Genomic DNA, 23,496 nt, shown 5'->3' on the forward strand with positions numbered 1-23,496 from the left:
ATGTCAGAAGAAGCAGTAAGCTCTCAATGAAACTTTCACCTACTTCAATATTCTTCTGTTGGGCATGAAGATTTTGGGGTTTCAGTTAAAATGGAAAACAAAATGAATAAACATAAAGATGAATTTTAAAATCAAACATGTACATATGTATTTGACCAAGGCATACAAAAAGCAAATGTAAAGTTATAGTCGATTTCAATAATTCAATCAGTGTTGAACAATAAATGTCAACAAATGAACAGCTCAAAATAAGGCTGTAATTTCAGAACAAATATGGGAATGTGGAAGTACCAAAAAAAAATAAGAAAGAGCTTGATTTTACAACTGCGTTTCCACTTTCCCATATTTGTTCTATACATACAGCTTCTTACAACATTGATAATTTCATGAAAATGAGGGAGCTGATGAACTTACAATATTGGATGAAGATCATTGATTCCATCATATGAATTCTCCTCAATATCACTTTTGGATGGAGAAGGCAAAACTTATGGGATGGTATTCTTATAATCAAACCTAGGTTTAAATCCAGTCTAAAGTAGCATTTAAAACACACTTCTATGGAATGATGGGCTTCATAATATTTCTTCCATATTCATGGCAATTAAAAAATACCAAATAATTCATCAAAATTCATTATTTTCCTATTCTCCCCATTTTTTTGATAACTTTTTTACAGCAGGATAAGAATAACTTTTAATTGGTGAGTGAGTTGACAACTGGCATTCCATAAAAGTGTGGTATGAGTCTACACAGATTTAACTAAACCAAGGCTACCAGAATACCATCCATGGAGTACTAGCAAGTAACTTGCATTCAATATCAAACATCAGTCCCCTGATTCAAATTTGTAGTCTATTGGGGCCATTCTTGGTCAAGTCAAGTGTGTAACCAAAATGATGACATCTTGACTTCCATTAGTTATAAATCTAAAAATGTTACAGATTTGTAACTAATAAATGATGATTTTGAAAGTTTCATTTCATCTTGAAATTCACGGGAATTTTAGAATGAAATTAAACTTTCAAAATCATGCTTCTGTGTGCAGTCAAACATGTGACCCACTTCTTTTGACCTCTGACCTTGAACTTACTAATTTGAGACAACAAAAATATATATCCAACTGATAGCTGACTTAACATGATAATGTTGTTACATAACCTTTGAATGAATACATCTCTGACATTTTCAGATTTTATAACTAATAAAAGGCAGGATTTGTCATAATTTCGGTCACACACATGACCAAGAACGGCCCATTAGTGTTCGTGTCTTGATGCACCGTTACTCTCGAACTGCAATTGTAAGTAACGTGTTGGGGTGAACTAGCACTTATACAATAAATATATTTGGGTCATTTCATAAAAATGGCAAATTCCCTGGATTTATCACTCTAAATTGATCAGGATATTCACAAATCAATAAATTGCATGAAATCACATCAATAGCACACATTGTATCAAAACCCGAACATATGCTTCTATCACAGTATGCACAAAACCAGACAAGTTTCCTTGACTTTGCATTTAGCTACTTAATCAATCAAGCTCATTACTACTGAAAAGAAAATGGAAGAGTAGATTATATCTAAACAGAAAATGCATTAAAAAAAATGGAAACTGTAAAGTTACATAATCAGGAAGGGGGAAAATATTTTCAGACCAGAATAAGCAATCCATGCTTTGTTAAACATGTGGTTACCTTTTTTCATAAGGGTCACACTTTAGAAAGAGAATGATTTATCTTCACTAAGTAAAACCTGTGAAAGCATAATCTGTAATTGGTCATATTGCTGGTGCCATCGTCTCAACAATACTCTGAAATGCAATTCAAATTAGTAATCATTTAGGACGTTTCAGTGCAAAAGCCAACGTTATCTGAGCCTTTCACAGGTACAAGTAGACTTCTTTTCATTGGATTTGTACATGAAATCACGTCTGCGTGCAATTTTGGGTCTGACAAAATGTTAGGAACTTCGGCACCATGTACCTGGGCGTCCCGATTTTGGTTTACACGAGACTTTTTACAAAGCTTCAGTAGGGCTGTGCAAATCGCCAATGGAGGATCTTGTCAATATTAAGATACCTCTATTGTCTTACACATGTCAAAAGTTACTTTAAGTACCGTTGCAATCAATTGAAAACATTTCACTTCAGATTTTACAAGTTCACATAGGCAAATCATTGTAACTTGAAGTTAGTGAATAAACTGCAAAATTATCTACATCAAGTTTAGATGAATAAAATTGTTTAAAATGCTCAAGAAAGTTTTGATTTTGTAGCATAACTCAATGGTGTGAATACCTATACAATTCTTGATTTGCTTATCAGAGGTAGAAACATTCAATTCCTCAAGAAAATAATAATCTTTCATAAAATTACACACTATTTTACTTCTTTACTCTTCACATACACATATTAGTGAAATCATTGGAAAAGAAATATTTCAGAATGTTTCTACTGAGCCTGCTAAAAAACAGGCTATACAGTATTGCAAGCACATGAAACCATGTCAAAATTACAATTTGAAGCAAGATATTTCATCCAATTAAAAATAAACAAAAATCTAGTGTGGGACAATTATAAGAAGTTCGTAATCATCATAGAAAATTTCTTATGTACATATAAAAATTTGCAATTTAATTGTTTTGTTTTACTAATTAACACACATTTTCCTGCATATATGGTCGTTCAGGAAAAAAATGCATTTTTGTACACATGGTGGGTTCATTGCGAGTAAAGAAGATTTATACCTCTGTCACATTTGTTCTACGGCGACCGTACCGCAAATCGAAACGGCCGTTTTATTAATTCTAATTCAAACCATCGATATGTAGCTGGTACCAAAAATGTTAAAACGGCTGTTTTTGACTCGCCGTACGGCCGCCGTAGAGCAAATGTGACCGAGGTATTAAACAGACGTCTTGAGATATTAGCAAGGCTATCACAACATGGTGAGAACCGTTATCTTGCCAAATCGACTTGTATGTCATCACAGCCAGTTACATTATTAATAGCGCGTTTTCAAAGTCTTTGCCGAGGGTTGGTGAATCAAAATGGCCGTTTCGTCCGTGACTTTGGACAAACAACATTTTTGCAATTTTCGTCAGCTCTGAAATGTTGGATGAAACAAGTGTTCTGATTCACTGACCCTAGACGAAGACCTCATTGGTTTGACTTGCATTTGCTCCATTGTATGATTCATTCTGTCCTGCGGAGCAAAAACTCAGTGTTATCTTGGTATCTCGCCATGAAGTCAATTTGGCAAGATTACTTATTTGTATCTCCCCAAGTAGGTGGCACTTTAACGCTTCTGTAAGGGGGGGGGGGGGTTAAACCAAAAACTAAAACACCAAATCAAGCACCTTATGAACAAAGAGAATGATTGAGGCAAATGTATAACGATAAGTCAATCGGTGCTTCAAACAAAACTAAAGACGAAAATCACAATTGATCAATATTTGGCAAAATAAATAAGATAAGAGAAAGAAATTGTTCCTTATTAAAAAGTCTGTAACACATATTTTCATAAACACTTCATTTGCATAATTTTGGATGAATTTTGTTTGCATTGAAAGTAACACTTTGTAAAAGCAGAATAAACAACCCCGATAATGATGAACAGAAATTGATGTGCAATGGAATAAAACAAGATTATACTACAAAATCATACCAATGGGGGGACCTCTTTGATTCATGCATTTCTCTCGGTCATTGAACTGACTTCATTTCAGTAACTAAGTTTTGTGAAAGAAAGAATCATCTATTAATGATTACCACTCCCCCCACCTGGCAACTAATTTAGATAGGAAATTTGGTTTGATAACCAAGGTTGAAGTCCCCTTTACGATCATACATAGCAGCATTTATAAATATATGCATTTACATCATCCCAATAGATCTTTACGTTGCTTTGACATGGCATCAAAAAAGGACAATGGCCCGTATTCTGAAGTCTAGTTTAACTTAAGCCCAGCGCACACTATGCGATCCAATGCGCGACGTGATTTTTTAATAAATCCCACTTTGCATTAAATGTGAAATTTCCAAGAAGCAAAATTATTTTATTTGAAGTTCGGCATAATAAATCATAATTTTGCTTTGCGGCCAGCCCTGTGTTCGGAGTAAAGTCCAAATTGTTTTAAAATCGCAGGCGATGATGACGTCATTGCGATTTGGAATTGATTTTGCTTTTATACCTACAGGGACGCTTGAACTTGACTGACTTCCGATTTCAGTAGTCCTATCACAATTCTGATTGCTAAGATTTTATTGGTTGGAATGTTCATATCAAGTGTTATAGCGATTTCTTTGAAATTCGGCTCGCAACGAATCACATAGTGTGCGCCGGGCTTTAGCCCATGGTCCAATTCTGTGCTTGAATTATGGAAAGCGGAAATTGACCAAAGTTTGTTAACAATGTGTGTTTCTTTTGTTTACTTTCCCGTTCCCTAAGTTTTAATGGTGAAAAAAAAAACCTTTTAATAGGTATCATTTCCTAACAGTTATGAATAATTTGAGATTCAAATGAGCTGATAAATTGAACTTGGAATGTTAGAGAATAGTTTCACAGTTGGCTTTCCATACTTTAACCACAACTATAGACCAGAGTCTACACCAAATCCGAGATCAGAATAAGGGCCTGATTGCAGTGAAAAAAAAAAAAAAAGTAGATTTTTAGCAAGTAAATATTCTAAATAAAACTGACAAATACATCCTTACATCGCTGTCAGAAACACTCTCAAAATGGCAAGCAAATTCACAATTGTAATTAATATAAAGCAAAGTTTCTTTTCTGTATTTTAAAATACTTCATTCTGGGATAATGCAGAATTAAATACACATTTTCTAAATTCAATATCATATATATCAAGAAATAAAATTAAAGGTCAAAATGTTTCCCTCAAGGTTGTAGTACAGAAATAATTACTAATTTTACAATCATTGAATTGATTTCAATTAAACATCTATGTATATACACTGTACATATGTAAGGCTCTTTATCAAACATTGGAATGAAATATTTGCATCTTTAAGATCATCATTTAAAATTAATATTCTTATCATTATCTATCAACACTACAAAAAAGGATGTGGAAGAAAATAAAGAATATGGAAGAAAGCAACTATCGTCTATGGAAAAAAACCTAATTGACTGAACATATTACATCTAATTAAAAAAAAATAAAAAAATACAATAAGAGGTTAATTCTTGCAATATTTTTAAAGTAAATGTTAAAATCCTTTTTTTTACTTTAAATATCTTTTGAAAATGATTGAAACCAATAAAGACATTTTACACAAGAAACACCCATTCGTTTATACTGGCGATTTCATTTCGGAATAAGATTGATTTTACTGGTGAAGACCACATAGTATTGTCTCTTGAAGGAGAAAAGATGTATAAAATCATTCATATTTATGTCCATCTGGGGGCATTTCAGCAACATTTTTCATCCTCTTACAATTTAAACACAATTCTACTTGCCTGAATCAGATTGTTCTGTATTCTTACACAGGTTTTGAAACACTTATTCCTTGAATAGATGTTGATCTTTTCACAAGAAAACTAGGTGTTATGGTTCATTATGTGAAAGTACAGAAGGCGTTATAGAAGGAGTCTTATAGAGCACCAAGGCGATAATCATAAAAACCCTTGTTTTTTATGCATTTCTTTTTCCTATCTCAGAGGGGCAAGACATAAAACATTCGCAGCCCAAATTTAGTCGGGATTTGGTTGAACAGGGCCCAAGATATGACAACATGAATGCCTAATTAGTCCCATTGAAGTCAATGTATTATTGGCATGATTCTTAACAATTAAAATATAGCTATTCCGGATACTCATGAGGTCCTATCTGGGGCTCTGTTTAACCGATTCCCACCAAATCAAGATGGTTTGATATTTTTCATCATGCTTCTCTGATAAAGAATAGAAAAACTTGATGTCCAAACTCTCTTTTTTATGATGTCACACTTTGGTAATCGATATACCTCAAAAACATTTTTAGTACACATTAATACATCCTACATAAGAGAGGTTTTGTCCAATGTTGAGCAGGTAGAGTCTGCATAAATCGCCTTTCCTTCCACAAGTAAAAATAATCACCTTAAATTGACAGATATTTTTTCAAACCAGAATATGCAAAATTAGTTTCTCACTTCTTCTAAGTCGCATTTGACACTACTCAAACATATTTATGTGGTCCTCAAAAATTAGATTTGATTTATGCAGATTCTTCGGAATTTCAGAATTTGATTGGCCAATAGCTTAAAATGGCCTGCAAAGATCTGACAAGTGCAAAACAACTTTACTTGGTTGTGATTGGCCAAGATGCACAAGCGTCCCACTGTTGTCACTATGGTAACTGTCCGATTAAAACATCAGACAAGTCCTTTCATGACGTGCTTCCCGGGAGACAGAAAATGTCTGCTTCCCTCGCAGTGTCACTTCCCAGACACAAATAAAAAGATGCTGTGAGGGTTCGCAGAACACCCAGCAGAAACCAACATAGAGAGAGAAAACTGAACGCACACACAAACAAACATCCAACAAGACGGAAGAAAGATGACAGATGTTTGGAATTAAGTATCGCTAGCACTTGTTTCTTCTTCTTCTTCTTTATACATCAACTTTGTTTTGTACAGATTTTGATAGAAAAATACAAATGCTGAAAGGGGGAAGGTAAAACTGGATTGGGAATGTAAAACCCAGGGTACGAAGGCAATTTCCAGTCACTAATTATGAACGTGGTGTCAGTGGGCGATGTTGGACATTGAAAATTTAAAGTGTTGGGTGAGGGAACGTTGATTACACGTTTGAACGACGAGGCCGTGTTCTTTATGGCCCTTGCTGTCCAAGCAGAGGTCCGAGTTTTGGAAGCGGAACACGCGCTTGCTGTCCGTCTGGTCCCATTTCTGCAGAGAGAAAAAGAAAAAGATAGGAGATAGGATGGGTTATTAAAAATGTCAATACATCCTAGGCCTACATCATTGGAAGCAGTGCAGTCACTTGGAACATTTGCTTTATACCAACATCCCACAGTAATCAAAATTATAACCCAATGTACATGATTACATGATCAAAACACTAAACCCTTGATTTCAAAAGACCAATAGCCGTTCACACATTAACTAATTTACACATACCAAGGGTTAACTGCATGCAACAAAGTGTATGTTGACATAAAAATTTGTGCATTAGTTTAGTAAGTTTCAAATACAAGTGTATAGCCCAAAGAATCCCCAAGTCTAGCCTGATGATAAAGGTATTTTGATAAAAGTAGAAAAATTAAAGAGAAATATTGGTCAAAGTTTGACAAGAAAATCAATCAAAGAACATGAGAGTAGGAGAGCTACCTTTTTTCAAAGTTTTGTATTTGTGACATCACATGCGAGCTGACCCACATGGTATGTGATATAAATTTCCCATTTTTAATGTTTTTGTCTGATGATATACTGCATGCAAATTTAAATTTTGTAAGAAAAAAGAAAATGATATCTTTTATGGATTTTCCCAAAATCTTCACCAACTTTATATCAGGGTAAACTTCCCCTTGAAGCATCTTTGGCCAATCCCACAACCCATCCATACTATTAAAACAGTTGTATCTTACCTGGTTGACATTATGCGGCTGACAGCCTTGTAATGTAATAGGTGTTCCTGCTTTCTTTTCTGTTACTGTTAAACACAGATCTGAATGCTTTATCAATTTATCCTTTGTAAAAGAAAATTCCTGCAAATACAATAGAATAATAATTAAAAAAAGAGGATACCATTAATAACCATGCCATGAATAATGATCAATAAAACTGCATTTGACTGACTATACATATGCCAAATTTAAAAAGAATATTCAAATAGATTTAATCTTTACAATTCTTGAGTTAAATAAATAACAATATGGAAGTAAAAATAGGATTATCAATAAAATTGAATATGATAGTTTTGTCAATTTTATTGTCTTTTACATCTTTCATTCAATTCCACAAGAAGCTTTATCAAAGCCAGAATGGCCCTGTAACATACATGTATGTCTTAGCAATTGATAATGGTGCTGATTTTTATGATCTATCAATTAACGATTGCGTACCAATAATCAATGCAATCAATCATAAAGCTAATGATCAATTGCTAGGTGTATGATGCAGGGCCCTGATTACGCAGACGGGGGTATCTTACCTGATTTCCCCCACTATTATGACAATCATAAAGACCTAGCGTTCCTTGGTGTACATGGCCCAGTGTATCCATACACATGGCACCTTGCTGTATTGAACCAAATGCCACGTCTTGTTTATCTGGCACCCTGAAAGAAAGCAAATTAAAGAAATACATTATATGTTACAAGAATCTATGCAGGAGGATACAATACCATTTTAAATGAATGGATGGATGGATAGATGGATTGAGGATGGATGGAAGGATGGACGGATAGACAGACAGACAGATAGATAGATGGTATTTATGATAATGAAAAATCCAATTCATAGCCAACGGTTGAATTACATGAATTTGTAGACTAAATTTTCAATATACATAATTATACAAAGTTACAACAGATAATAAAAAATATAAATTCATAATGAACAAAATAATCAAAGAAGAGTCAAATATAATTTCACATTAGATAGTTTTGATTTATTCTTCAGAAAGTGAAGTATGGTTCATCATATGTTTCATCATATTTCACTTTCTGAAGAATAAATCAACTTTTCTTTGATTATTTTGATCATTATTTTCTTTCTTTGCTGGAGAACATATTTTATTATTTCATATCAATACATTTATAGGGTAGGAGGATACAGAGAGAAAGGTATGAAAGAAGTAGTAATGTCAGAAAGAATGAGAGGAGACTAAGTTACAAATACTTAGTTATTAATATATTTGGCGCTGCAGTGCCACTTTCATTTTCTTCACCCCAATGCGACTTCTCAATCTTTAGCGACACACAATCAGGATATTAGGAACAGGAACGCAAAAGAAATTTGATTCTTTGTGACTTTAATCATTGCCATTGAACTGTACACATAATTAGAACAATTGATTGCCTGAAACTACTGGTGAAGAAGTAGAATGTCAATTTATTCTAACCTCTTCTCATGCAGACTAAAAACCCAAGATGACAGGAGAATAGAAAAAGGAAAAGGGGAATTGATCGCAGAAAGAAACGAGAAAATGTTATTAACACTTTTTCACCCACAAGGCAGAACATCTACACATACATTAATTGAGCAAAAGCACCTTGGAATTGCGTTTTCGTCTTGATTAAAACAGCAATCCATGCCTAGAGCCTCACAACCGAGCATGAACGGCAACCCTTAAATAGGATTACGCCGGCGCTAGCCTGCTTATATTTTGTTATTGTATAATATTACACTATTCCTCGAGGCACTTGTAGCATGTTCTATTCATTTTGCCATGCAGAGGCGGCATCGATGAAGGAATCGATGAGGGCGAGCGAGACGAGGACGATCATCGAGCTTCAGAAGGGCTGCCAGGTGTTTGTATTCTGATAGCACTGATCAGGAACACAGGATATTTGTCACGATCACAATCATGCATAAGACGAACAATCAATGATAATAAAGGATGAGGTCCCTTCTAAGCTCCTTCCAATTCACAAAATTGGCAAATTCTCTCTTACTCGGTTGACATGGGTGAGTGAGACACTTGATTGATGTTCTTCTTAAAACAATATAAGACCAGTTTAAACAAGTTTTAACATGATCTTTTATAAGTGTTATTTTATTTATTTATTCATTTTACTTTTTTTTGGGGGGGGGGGGAAGGTCTGCAGCTTGTAAAAAGTTTTGTGAATATTCCACAAGACAACTTTTAATCTGAAGATTTTCAACATCCCTTGACAGCTTCATCAGTTTCAATAAGGGAGTGTTGCAAAAAATTAAAATCTGCTTGAATCAATTGCAGATTTCTATTGCAAATTGATGGATCAACTTTTAGCTCTGGCAGGTCAGTTAATAAACTACTTGTTGCAAGATGTTGAGGATCATTTGTAAATTTGCAATTAATACCCATACATAATGACTTAGGTCCCGTAACACACAGGTTAGCGATTAATCATACGCTTGATTTTCACGATTGATCGTACATTGTAGTCGATGGAATCAATCGTAGAAAAATGTTCTACGATCATTGCTAAGCTTTGTGTTACGGGCCATTGGAGACCCTGAATAGATTTGAAAATGATTGTAAGTTTCTTGCAATGCCTGTTTTGGTAAGCATCATTCATCTTTTATTTACACATCCTAAAAGTTGGTTAATTTCTATTAAGCCATTAAGTGAAATCCTGCCATGACAAGCAACATCACAGATGTAAAATAAAGTCCCCAAGGACATTCAAATGTCCCAATTTCCCCTTAGATGAAAACAACTCAAAGTGGCTTACTTCAAACTATTTGTAAATTATCAGCTTTCACCTCAGTTGACTTATGATTATAATTACCCATCAGCACAAAAAACATTTCCTAGAATCATGGCCTAATTCTTACAAAGTCTTGTTCAGGTTTCATACACTAAATAATGCTTCATCTAGATGTTAACATTTAGAGAAACAAGAGCGCTCATGGCACTTTTGCATTAACTTACAGGGCTACATGTATACAGCTTTCTCAAGTTAAAAATCAATCCTCGTTCGCTTTCAATTTGGCAACAATCATTAATTTTCTATTTATTTTTATACTTTGCAAAAATTAAAATAATGATATCACAAGAGTATATATGAATGATTAATGAATAAATTTACAAAAAGGTTGCCAATTTGCATTTTTAAACAGGGATTCTGTTGTTTTCATTGCATTGCCAATTTAAAGTGTGTAAGTTATACTGCTTTTATTCAAGAACCGCACCACATACTTTACTGGGAATAGTACATATTTTTTTTCAGTACATATTTCTCTTTCCAACCATATTTTGTTTGTAATTGCTCAAGTTGAGGATAATAAGAAGGTGACATAAAATATGCTCCTGCGACATTTGCTCCGGTCTTAATACCTCAGAGGGCAGAGGGTTAAAGGTAGGATTGTAATAGAGTTTAGAATAATATAAAGATAAGGATTAGGGTTTATTTACATTTTCTGCGGTTAGATTTTATGTTTGGCTTAACATGCGGATTTCCCATCAGAGCAATTATCGCCAGAGCAGGTGTCATGGAACCTAGTGAGAAACTGCTAATTTATCTCCTACTTGTACATGATACACTGTACCTCTTTAATGGGTTAACAACATTTACTTGGCACATCTCAAATGTGGTTGTATGTTAAAGTTCTAAGACTGCATGAAGAGGGATTGAAAAGGAGACGAATGTCAACAAGCCCTCTTTTCAAAATGGAGCACCCGCAAGCAAGTGTTTGAATCATACTCCCTCCATGCAAGCAGATCCCTTTCATGGCCTACTTAACTCAATATATTTTTCTCAGAACATTTGTATATTTGAAGAGAAATCTCGCCTTCATTTTTTTTCTGTCTATCTCTCTTACACCCCTCTATTCCAATCATATCTATAATCTCTACCTTTCTCTTCCTCCATTTTGTCGTTTCCAAAACTACATCTGTTTCTCATTCTACCTCCTTATTACATACCCGACATGATTCATCAACATTCAAACATGAATTCTAGTCAGATGAAAAGTATTTTCTAAGGGTCAGATAAAAGGAGAAATATTATTGAAGTAATACCCACACCCCATCAAGATTGCCTTATGGGAGGAACATGTTTAAATCATAATAGCATGTTCCCCAGATTTATTGTCATAAAGCCATTACCATGGCAATGCGGCACCCCGATACATTTGAAAAGTGTGTCTTGCATGTCTTCAGTCGAATACCAAAGTCAACTGAACATTGAGAAAAAACTGAGAAAGTGGAATGTTAATTCACCCTGATTTTAAACCTCCAAACCTATTACATGAAAAGAGCAAATAATCAAGACCCCCCCCCCCCCACCAAAAAAGAGAGAGAGAGAAACATTACTAAATGTACCATAGACATGGATTTTGAAAAATAGGAACAAAAGGATAAAAAATAACCTTTTTTGTTCCCGTTACAGAGCTTTAACTCACAATGCATGAATGATTTCTATTTTCGGTATCTCAGTCACCATTCCTTTTAACTCCTTTTCTACGTTTGTTCATAATCACCTCCTTCACCTACTTACTCATCAATCCTCAACCCCCTCCCCCTTCCTCCAAACAAACATGAATACATATATGTCTGGTTTTTTTTCCATTACATCAATAAATTTATGTTAATTACCTGTTCACCTATTCCTTCTGAAATGTTTGTCCTGCTCCTGTTAATCCTAACTGTATTTTTTTTCTCCAAAACTTAATTCCCCCTACTGGTCCATTAGCTTTTCAATCCATATCATTAATGTTCATTTACACACTCCCAGGTCAATATAGTTTGGTTTGAAAAGAAGACCCTTTCCCCTTTCTTACCATCTCTCTTACACTATTTCACTTAATCCTCATCTTCAATTTCTTATTCCTCCCTTTTTATCCGTATCTCTACTCTTTCTTCTCGCATCCTCATTCGATTCTCTGGACTATCTTTCTCAGTTTTGCCACTTCAAACGTATCCGACTAATTTCAGATCAATACATCATTTTCTTTAAAAAACCCTCTTTCCCCTTTCCTATATTTTATCCTCATCTTCACTCCCTAATCACTCTTTGTGAATCCATCCATCTCTTTCTTTCTGTCCTTCATTTCAATGGTTTGTCCGTCTCTCTTCTCTTTCTTTCTCACAACCCCATTCAATTCCCTGGACTACATCTCCTCAGTTTTGCCTCTTCAAACTCACCCAGGTTATTCCTTTTTTTAATTTTTTTTATTCTAAAAAAGATAATTCATTTGAAACATTCTATCCATCTCCTTTACACCATTTCCCTTTATCCTTATCTTTAACCTCTCCTTCCCCATTGTAGATCGATCCCTAATCTCTTTTATTTTATACCATAGTTCAATTTTCTGGACTGTCTTCCTCAGTTTTGGCTCTTCAAACTCCTAACTAATTTCATATATTAAAAAAAAATAGCTTCCCCCTTTCTATTGATCTCTCTTACAATATTTAATGCTATCCTCATATTCAATCCCTCCTTTCACATTTGTTTATTCATATTTACTTTTTTTCTTTCTCATGTCATCTTTCAATTCTTTTGACTTATTATATTTTTTTTGCAACCTGATCATTGTGTTAAATATATATAGGCCTATATATGTATTAAGAAAAAGACTATTCCGACATTATTTTATTTTACTTGACCCCTCCTTCTTCCCCTTTGTTTATCCATCCCTACTCTCTTTCTTTCTTTCTATCTATCCATCATTTAATTCTCTAGACTATCTTCCTCCGTTTTGCCACTTCAAACACACCTGAGTAATTTTCACACCTATGCTCTCATCCAGGCATCCATGAAGGGGCTCCCAATCCAATGTTCTGCTTGCATAGTTTCAGACTCAATGTCTGCGCCACAATCCCATAGCAAGAATTCCCTAAAGGTATACCATACTGTTACAGTCACACCGAAGAAACCGACTCCAAACGGACCGATGGTAAATGATTGAAAAAAATGTAAAACACTTAGTCAGACTGGGTCCTGTCTTACAAAGAGTCGTGATTGATCCAATCACCCCTAAACTTTATGGAAATCCATCATTATCGTAATTTTTCCTACAGGATATTTGCACAATATCCTTTTTAAAGGGATTGTTTCACTTTGTGAGCAATTGAAAAAATTATCATATTGCTTTTTGAAAATGGTATGAACATTTGACTAACAGCTCAAAAATACCCATGTGAAAGTTTGGGATCATAACATGTTCGGGAAGTGTTTTTAAAAACTGAAAATCTGAGGCAATGTTTGAAGAGAAAAATGCACTTCTCGGCGGTTGATTCATGATTCTGTTTCCAATTTAAATCGATATTATATAGCGCCACCTTGTGATGTATGCAAGAAAGTAGGCGGAGCTTACCACGGGGAATTTCGCTTCTTGCGTGATCTGTGGGCGAAGTTAGTTTGTTTTGGGTTTTTTCTGTGTCTCCGCTCGGTGTGTGCGATAAGCGATCGATGCATGTGCGTTGCTTATTGCCTGTGTGAAAGGGTGTAGCTAGTGTGTGTCGCTTGTGCATAACATTGGGGGAATATCATAAGTCCATGATCATACTGTCAAACTGTGTCGAACTCGTGAATGTCCATTCCGTCTGTGGTCTGTACATTTGAATATGCTACATGTATGCCTCATAATGAACTTTGTAGACTTACAGACCATGGGATTTTGATGAATTTATATTTTGGCGACGTAAATTAGTAGCAAATAAAACGACAACAACAGAAAAGAACGCGACAAACCGGGGCTACAAATACAATCTCGGATCTACAGTGTAGAGTAATAGTAGTTTTTTTTGTGGATCATGGGGGCCGGGGATGGAGCGTGATTTTCCAGAAGCTATATTGTGCCCCCCCCAAAAAAAAAAAAAAAATTCCCTCTGTTCTTTTCTTTAGTTTACCTTTGCATGCACTACAAGATATATCCTTGTGGTTGTTGATAATTCTCTTTTACCTGGTCACGATATAGCAAACGTCCGTCGACTGATTCGAGAAGAGAATGCAATATAGCTCCATGTAATGCAATATCATGGAGCTGTAATATGTATCCGAACTCCACTCTGGTCATGTTACGTCCACGTAATCACAGGCCTTCGTGTGTCATGTGCATGTTTACATACACGGGGCATAGCTGGGTAGGAACTCGGAATAAAGGCAGTGACCTCTCCTTCCCCCCCCCCCCCCCTGGCATGGACTCGAAACATCCACCATCGTGGGTTTTTTTTTTGTGTGTGTGTGTGTGTGTGTGTTTTTTTACGTTCTCCACGAGCTCCCCCAACAAAGATATTCCCATCCCGGATTTCCCATCCCATCAAAATCTTCGGTAGGCCTATCTTCACGTAAGATGCTTATGAGAAACTCCCGGGGAGAAACTATATGATCAACATGATCAACGTATTGCCCCCCCCCCCCCTCCGATCGATCGGGGCCTATCCGTTTTGGACTTTATTTTGGAACGTGGTAGATAAGGTAGTTGCAAACCCAAAACATCTCAACTCCTAGACCCCGGACTATAATGACTATTAGACCTACAAATTATTATCCATAAACTTTGTTGGTTTTTTTTTTTTTTTTTTGATTGGTTTTTTTGTAAGGGGAAGGAATCGTATTTAATTTTATCCATGATTGGGGTCAATAATTCTTTCAGTTTCTCCGCCATATAATCCGCTCATGACATCTTTCAAATCATATCACTTTTCTTTTACATTTTCCATTTCTTTCGGCCGCTCTTTTCTTTTCTTCTGCTTCCCCTCTCTCGATCCTCCTTCCGTAAATTCTTTACAGTAAAAAAGAAGTCTGATTTTTTTTACACATCCCTGATTACTATATGAACCTTACGTGAAAATAGTGTTTTGTGTTCTTTTCTAGCTCGTTTACCTGAAAACCTGTAAATTGGTTATTGATTTTCTTCATACAATTTATATGAAACCTCAGCGTATATGAAGCATCCTTTACCTTCGTTCTGGTATTGTTTATATTGGTTGGTTATATTCACGATTAAAAAAATGCATAAATATAAACAAAATAACATTACATAATCAAATAATTAAAAAAAAACAATATAACAAATTAACAATATAACAGTAATGAAGCTTACAATGCATGTAATACAGAATCGTAGGGATAGACCCGTTTCAGATTGGCTATTGATAGCCAACCTGTTCTTCCCCGGGGTCCCTAAAAATAAATTAATTAAATTAGCATTACAATATGAAAATTTCTAATAAATACGAGTATAACAAATCAATATAAAACAAATGTAAAATAATATATCCTCATGATATCATTCATTTGGGGAAAATAATGAAAAATGAAATAGTGTAATTAGTCACACGTTATCAATCACGAAAGTTCCCTTTTCTGCTCGATCCAATCACTGAAACATTCAAATTCCATGGAACAATTAGTCATACATCATCACCACAACTATCACATAACAATACACTTAAATTCGTGTATTTTAAAACAAATTCTTGTGAATGAGCATAATTGTATTTCCGTCGATATTGAAAGGCCGTCTCTAACAGGGTATGACCCCCCCCCCTTCCCATGTCGGGGTAAGGGGGAGAGGGGGAAAATAGAAGTGAGGATGGGGAAGAAGAGAAAGAAGAAAAGTGGAAGAAGGAAAGAAAAAAAATGAAAAGAAAAGAGGCTGTCGGACTGACGTCTACCGGAAAAATGATATAACTGTTGGGTCACGAAGGAATGTTCCATTACTCCGTGTATATATATGCTATACCGACAGTGATTAGAATATACTGTCACACAGGGCGGTTCTAATTAATTGCTTCATGTTCCGAGAGAGATTTGAATGTATATAGGTTTTAGGTCTAAATCGCCTTACAATCAAGCCCATTCTTTTTTACGTACAGTGATTAAAATTGCCCGGCCATATGTCCCAGTCGCGAAAATTGTTAGCTCGCGCTTCGCGCTCGCATCATTCAGACTGTTCCATTATCATCTTCACAAGTTTCTTACGTGTTGGGCAGCGCTTTTAAGATATTCACTTTTATGTCAGTAAATTTAGTTCGCGCTACAAACAGCTTGTCCTTTATTGTTTTACAACGTCCAGTCATGATCAATTATATATTAAAAAAAATATATTGTTGAGCATGATATACCCTTCGTATTCATTATTACAAGAAGTGCAAAAGGAATGTCTAGTTTTTATGTCTACATGTAAAAAATAGCTTATTGTGCTTCGCGCTTGCAATTATTGTTTACTGAGGTGCATATAATTTGATATTTACATTAAAAAAACCTGCTTAGAATGTCCAGTTGTCGGGCCATAATAATATTCAGCTCGCGCTATTCGCTCGCATTGTTTAATTTAATGTCCACCATGTCCACAGTGGCGTATCTAGAACAAACGAGGCCCGGGCAAGTGCTAAAATCGCACCCCTTTCAAAATATAGGTCTATTGTGTATATACTCTGCACTCGACCAGTCAAAATAAAACATAATATTCTAGTCCGGGGTTTTTTATCATGAAAATGATGCGTATCTAACGAAAACAACGTATGCGAGCGCTAAGCACGTGCCTATTATTTTCAGTATTAAGATCTTAAAAAGGAATATTCTAAGCACTTTTTGTAATAATTAACATGATGCATATCCAGACAATGAACGCATTCGCGAAGCGCGAGCCGAAAATTATTGATATTGAGACCTCCAATCGGGACATATCGATGCTTGTCTAATTAAGCATTTCATGCAAGCACGAGGGGCGAGCTGAAAAATTAATATTGAGGGGAAATCTTAATAATAATGATGATAATGATAATAATTATAATAATAATAATGACAATAATAATAATAATATTGGTGGCTTCTTATATAGCGCACGCGTCCACCTTTCGGTGCTCATGGCGCTTGTAGAAAAATAAACACAACACCCAACAACAATAGAAAACGAAAAAGAATAGAATTTGAATTCTCCTGAATGTTAATGGGAGATCAAAATTTAGTTTTCACTGGGACTTGAATGTTTCTGTTGATGAAAATTTGGCGTAATTGGATAGCCAATCGATTCCATAGCTTTGGTCCTATAACAGAGAATACATCCCCCCATTTGTGTTTGGTTCTGGGTGTCTGGAGCAATAGAGCATCAGAATGATGAGCGGAGACTGCGTGAAGGCTGATATTTTGAGATAGAGCTGCGGAGATATGTGGGGGAAGAGAGAATAAATTGAATAATAGTAAAATAATTTTGAAGGAGATTCTTTTATCAACAGGCAGCCAATGTAAGGACTGGAGGATTGGCGAGATGGAGTCATACTTTTTAGTGTATGTTAGGAGACGGGCAGCAGAGTTTTGTAGACGTTGAAGTTTTGTCCAATCTTTTTGTGGGAGGTTAAAGAACAATGAGTTTGAAAAATCTAAACGGGAGGAAATCAAAGCATGGATAATTTTAGGGGCTTTTTGTAGGAATTCATGAAAAGGATACGTATCTCATCGGGGTAGGCCCTAATGTGAGCGCGAAGCGCGATATGATATTTTGTATATCCTCACCTAAAAATGTCTAATGGAGAGTTTTTATCTCCCTCATCAAAATCAGAGCGTGGTGAGAAGCTTTGACAAACCAGAAAATTATATTTCTGAACTGTTTGCAAGAATTAATGAAAAGAAAGATATAAAAATAATGCAAACTCGTAGCTATAGATGAAAAGTTATGACATTTGAGTTTGAAAAACTAATTTTTTTTATAAGGAGTGTTTGTTGGAATTCATGGAGAGAATATAAGTATATCACTAATTAAAAGTTGCACGAATATTCATCCCTGGGTAAAGACATGCACGATTATTTTTTTACGTTGAAAAGTGCATTAATGGTACAGAGAACGGGGGTATTACCGTCAGCGGTATTCCTTTTTCAGCGTCTTAATTCCTTTGCTTTTTCTATTCATTTTTTCCCTTTCTTTCTTTGCATCTATCTCCCGTTTTTGCACCACTGAAAGTAGCACCCGGGGCACGTGCCTCCATTGCCGCCCCGGCTAGATACGCCATGTAATAAAGTCCACTTTTCATGTCGGAAGAAATATCAGCTTGCGCTCCGCGCTCTAATCGATTGTTGAGTTATATATATATATATATATATATATATATATATATATGTATAACATGTACATGTATATATGTATAACATGTACATGTATAACTTCACACATTTATATATATATATATAGCCATTCTGTTCATGGTTCCATTGCTTTTTATGTCTTGTTTTAGGTCTAAATCTAGGGGGAAAATCACCTCGCGTCTAATTCTCTAATATGACGTTTCTTCTTTAAATAAAAAACGGACTTGAACTTTCCAGTTTTTAGATCTGAATTAAAAATAATAATAATCAGCTCGCGCTTCGCGCTCGCATTAATTGTTTGATTACATACTCATCCTGGTTATGATTTCAAAACGTGGTTAACATGTTCAGTTCTCAATAATACTCATATTGTACATGACAGAAAAAGTGCTTAGATTGTCCGAGTTTCGGGCGGAAAATTAGAATTTCTGTTCGCGCTTCATGCACGCTCGCATCATAAAGTTATGCTTATATATCCATCCAATTTATGGTTGAAAATGTGATTCGAATATACATTTTTTAGTCCCAGATATTGAAAATGTACAACTCGCTCTCGCATTTTATTGATTGGTGAGATTTGTATTACATGTACATTCATGAGTCACTGCAAAACGAATACTTTTGTAGGTGAGTATATTAAAAATTACTTCTGTGTTTCGCGCTCGCACGAATCTTTTCGTTAGATACGCATCTTCTTCATGATTACAATAACTGCCCAGAATATTCAATTCTCAGTTCTAAATAAAAATATACAATAAATTTAGCTTGCATGTGATATATTTAGACCTCATGAGATAAGGTAAGATAAGACTGTATTAGAATTTCGATCTTTAGTTAGGTCAAGCCCTCTAATATATAAATGAATAAATAAATAAATAATAACGTGAATAATGCCCCCCCCCAAAAAAAAAACAAAAACAAAAAAATGATTTTGGCGGCCTATCGGGAAAGTGTGAATGATAATTCCCACCCCTACCTTTAACTGATGAAAGCCTGTACTGCCCTGGGTATGGTGGAAGAAAATGTGACTGAGGAGAGTGTTGAACACTTCCAAGACTCATGGTCGTATAGCTGACGTCGGTACACGTTACCGATATACATTTGTAGAATCAAGGGCTATACCGACAAACATTTTGAACATTTACGATAGAGTATAGCTCGTGAGCAAAAAATAAAATAATATAATCACTTTTGAAAATGAACACCACTTCTCCCCCCCCCCCTCTCCCTTGCATGGTTGTGGAAGTTCGTAGTGTTTTTCGTTTGCGCGGGGGAGGGGCTCAAATAAAGGATTATAGGTATGTTCGTTTTGATCACACGAATCAAGCAGTGATAATAATACATGGGCACCTTGAGCACCTAACAAGATGGACACGTGTGCTATATAAATATTATATTATTTTATTACTATTATTATCATTACTTAGAACTTATACGCTACTCGCCCCTTCCACTTCCCTCGTCTCCATTTTTTTTAGGGGGCCGCAGGTATAGGCATAATCTATAGCGTTCCCGCTCCCCCTTTCAATAATTTTAATATTTTTTCATCGTCCATTCTGGAGATATATGATTTCATCTCTCCGATCCGCCTCGTCAGTGTGTAAATGCGCTAGCGTGAAGGGAGGGGGTCGCTAGCAACCAACCTCCAACCTTGGACAACACAAGAAATAGGAGAAAAAATAAAGGACATTTTAATATTAGAAACGAAAATGTCTGCTATGTTCTTGTTTGTCTTTTCCCCTGTTTATATTCCATAATGATGTAATGATTTCAAAAATCACATGTTCAGACCCCCCATTCCTCCATGTCCAGGGTTGCACTTTGTGAATAAGAGAATTCAACCTGGTCACACGTCGTTTTCAGATCCTTTCATTTTACTTCTCTCTCCCAATTTTCTTTCTTTAGTCATGTTCGTTGTGTTGTAGAACAATAGAGTGGACACTTTGACGTCGAAATAAGGTTACCAGACTAACGAAGGGAATGGGAAAGGTAGCGATAAATGGAAGCGAGGGGAAGGGGCACGCCCTCCTAAATTTTAGATAAGTGGGGTAGTTACCCCCTTAAAAGGAAGAGGGAAAGAAAGAAAGAAAGAAAAAAGAAAAGAAAGGAAAAATGTGAAAATAAAAATAAGAAAAAGATGAATATCACATGTTTACTAAAACCAATAATACCAAAATAGCAGTTTTGACAAAGGAAAATACTTAAAATTTAAAGCAAAATAATCATACAATCAAAAATAAAAAGTTTGTTTTCCGCACCAAAATGAAGGTGTTTGGATCAAACCTGTACATCACCCCCCATATAAATCTTGGAGGTGATTTAGCACCCCCGCTTACAAAGGCCATGTGCATCGGTGTTTCCACAGATCCAAAACAAACTTCTCGAATTTATAGACATTTCCTAGAATTTTTAGTTTGATTTTAACAAAAATTGTACAAAAATGTAGCCAGCCGAAACTTTCAGCAAACAATTTTAAAAATATAACATGAATGTTGACAGTTGCTATGTTTAATTATTGTTTACTTGTAATAAGGCTTTGGATTTCCCGAAATTTCCTGCATGGATTTGTTTCATTCGGAACCTTTCCTGGAAAAGGTAAAATTTCCCGAAATTTCGGGAGGAGTGGAAACACTGATGTGCATCACGGGAATATCTATATATAACCCTTCATAATGCAATGTTATAAGGGGTTATAAGTAACATCACGAACATGCTATTGAAATAAAAATGTAGGATTTAAATATAAAATCGAAAAACTTTTCAAATTCAACTCTTTGCGTTTACTCGCATTTCTCTATTTTATTACTAAACTTTATATGCCCTGTCGCCGAACCCTGCATGTGTCTTTCCACATTTTTTAAAATCGGATTAAAGTGACATTTTTAGATTGGTGACTTCATTTTTTGTACAAAATACCATCTGGACGTCTCAGGATTCTGGAGTTTCTTGGGGCTTTGCTATCTATGCCTAGAGAAAGCGGAAATAGAGAGGAACGATAAGAAAGGATATAAGAAGAAGAAAAGTGAATGAAATAATAAAAGAGGAACGATTTGAAAACAGAAAAAGTAGAAATCATTATACAAAAAAAATCAATCGCGAATATACTTTTAAAAAAATCAGCTTGCGTTTTACATTTACATGCGCTCTTATCATTATTCAGGAAAATATGCAGCAATATTCCAAAACAGTTTATACAATGTTTCGTATTAAGATCTTAATTTCAACAAATATCAGCTCGCTTGGCGTATAAACTTTATACTTACCATAAGACCGCATTTGATTAGAATGACCCGATTCAGCTCTTCATGTCAAAATATTAATAATTTTCAACTCGTTCTTCGTGCTCCGCGCTCGCACCATTCTGTTGTATAATCAATGCAATTTAATAAGTTTGAATCTCGGGTTTTCAGTTATTTTTTTCCAAGCAATGTGCTTATAATGACAATCCTCGATCCTGCTAATTGTTAATATCATAATATGTTGGGTGTGGATCATTTGGTGTGTGTGGGTTGAATCATATTTTTAATAAGTACACTCTATTATTCATGCCAAAATTTAAAACGATATTATATTTCTTTTGTTATGAAAATGCTAATACGCATTTACGAGAACAATAAATCAAATCGAATTGTTTAAGATGAACATACCCTGCGTGATTACCAAAAGTGAGTAGAATGACCCGTTTAAGATGTTCATGTTCATAAAAAAGTTCGCGCTCCTATATTTATTTTCAAGGCGAAATATAAGAATAAACATTACTTTGCGCGCTTCGCGCTCGCATCATTAATTTAGGCCATAGTAGGTCCATGATTGTAAGAATAAAGCTACGATGTACTTAAAAATTCAGACTTTAGTTGCATGGGACACCCCCCCCCCAAATGATAATAATTAAGCATTTATCAGCCGATGTGGAAGAAATGTGGATGGAAATATTTCTTACCCCCCCCCCCCCGAAGTACGTAAAAATATACATTCTGGCACTGGCGGCGGAAGATCATGCTTCAACACCGCCGGAACACCGCCAATCCAGAATCTAATATTGTTATGCTTTCGCCGCCGGCCACAAAATAATGCAATTATTTTTATGTCCTTTTTATCCCCAGCATATACCTTTTTATGCTGCACCAAATCTTTTTATATAATTATTATAAAAATGTTCGTTATACATTGGTTGTTGGGCTGTGCAGTTATGTGTTGGAGGGGGCCGGGGGGCAGCTTTACGTTGTGCAGGGGTGGATCCAGGTTTTTCTAAAGGGAGGAGGCACAATTCATGAGAAAATTTTGAAAAGAAAAAAAAAAAGAAAAAAAAAGTTTTTCATCTAAAAATTTACAATCTAAAGGTATTTCGCCAAAAATTTGTCAAGCAAAAGAAGAAGAAGAAAGGACCTCGCGTTCAAAGGAAGGGAGTGCATACGTGAGTAAAATATGGCAGATTTACTACACAAGTTTTGATTACTGCTCTCAAAAAGGTGCTCGGCCCATTAGAGAAACAGTCTTGAATAAATGAAATGTTATAATCATGTGACTGCACAATTAAAAATGAATGTCCTGTATTATGTTCATTTTTCGAGCGATATGGGAAGGGTCTTACGTAATACCAAGTAATTTGCATACCCACATAAACAACGAAACGTTCACGCATGGGATAAAGCCATCCTTCCCTCAGCTAGCCATGGTCCATGCCTCAGCTCACGACACACGCAGAGCTCGAGAGACCACATGTTCTTATTCTATTCTCAAGTACATGTATGATGTTCTGGATCGCACATATTTTATTCTGGTGCTACACT

At 35.4% G+C, this 23,496-nt stretch overlaps 1 protein-coding gene across 1 annotated transcript; it reads right to left on the minus strand.

Moving 5' to 3' along the window:
* Positions 1-123: 123 nt before the first annotated feature.
* On the minus strand, positions 124-9,657 carry LOC135154667 (polypeptide N-acetylgalactosaminyltransferase 2-like). The gene is made up of 4 exons (XM_064101524.1): positions 9,647-9,657; positions 8,182-8,308; positions 7,616-7,735; positions 124-6,917 (listed from the first exon to the last, which is right to left on the minus strand). Exons 1-4 carry the CDS (start codon positions 9,655-9,657, stop codon positions 6,756-6,758), a joined length of 420 nt encoding a protein of 139 aa, XP_063957594.1. The 3' UTR covers positions 124-6,755.
* Positions 9,658-23,496: the final 13,839 nt, after the last annotated feature.

This window comes from Lytechinus pictus, chromosome 7 (genome assembly GCF_037042905.1).
Source record: "Lytechinus pictus isolate F3 Inbred chromosome 7, Lp3.0, whole genome shotgun sequence".
NCBI classification, from domain to species: Eukaryota; Metazoa; Echinodermata; class Echinoidea; order Temnopleuroida; family Toxopneustidae; genus Lytechinus; species Lytechinus pictus.

Coding starts and splice junctions, on each gene's coding strand:
- LOC135154667 (XM_064101524.1), bottom strand. Junction 7,736..8,181: donor ATAATAGTGGGGGAAATCAG/GTAAGATACCCC, acceptor TTGTATTTGCAG/GAATTTTCTTTTACAAAGGA. Junction 6,918..7,615: donor AGCCGCATAATGTCAACCAG/GTAAGATACAAC, acceptor TTCTCTCTGCAG/AAATGGGACCAGACGGACAG.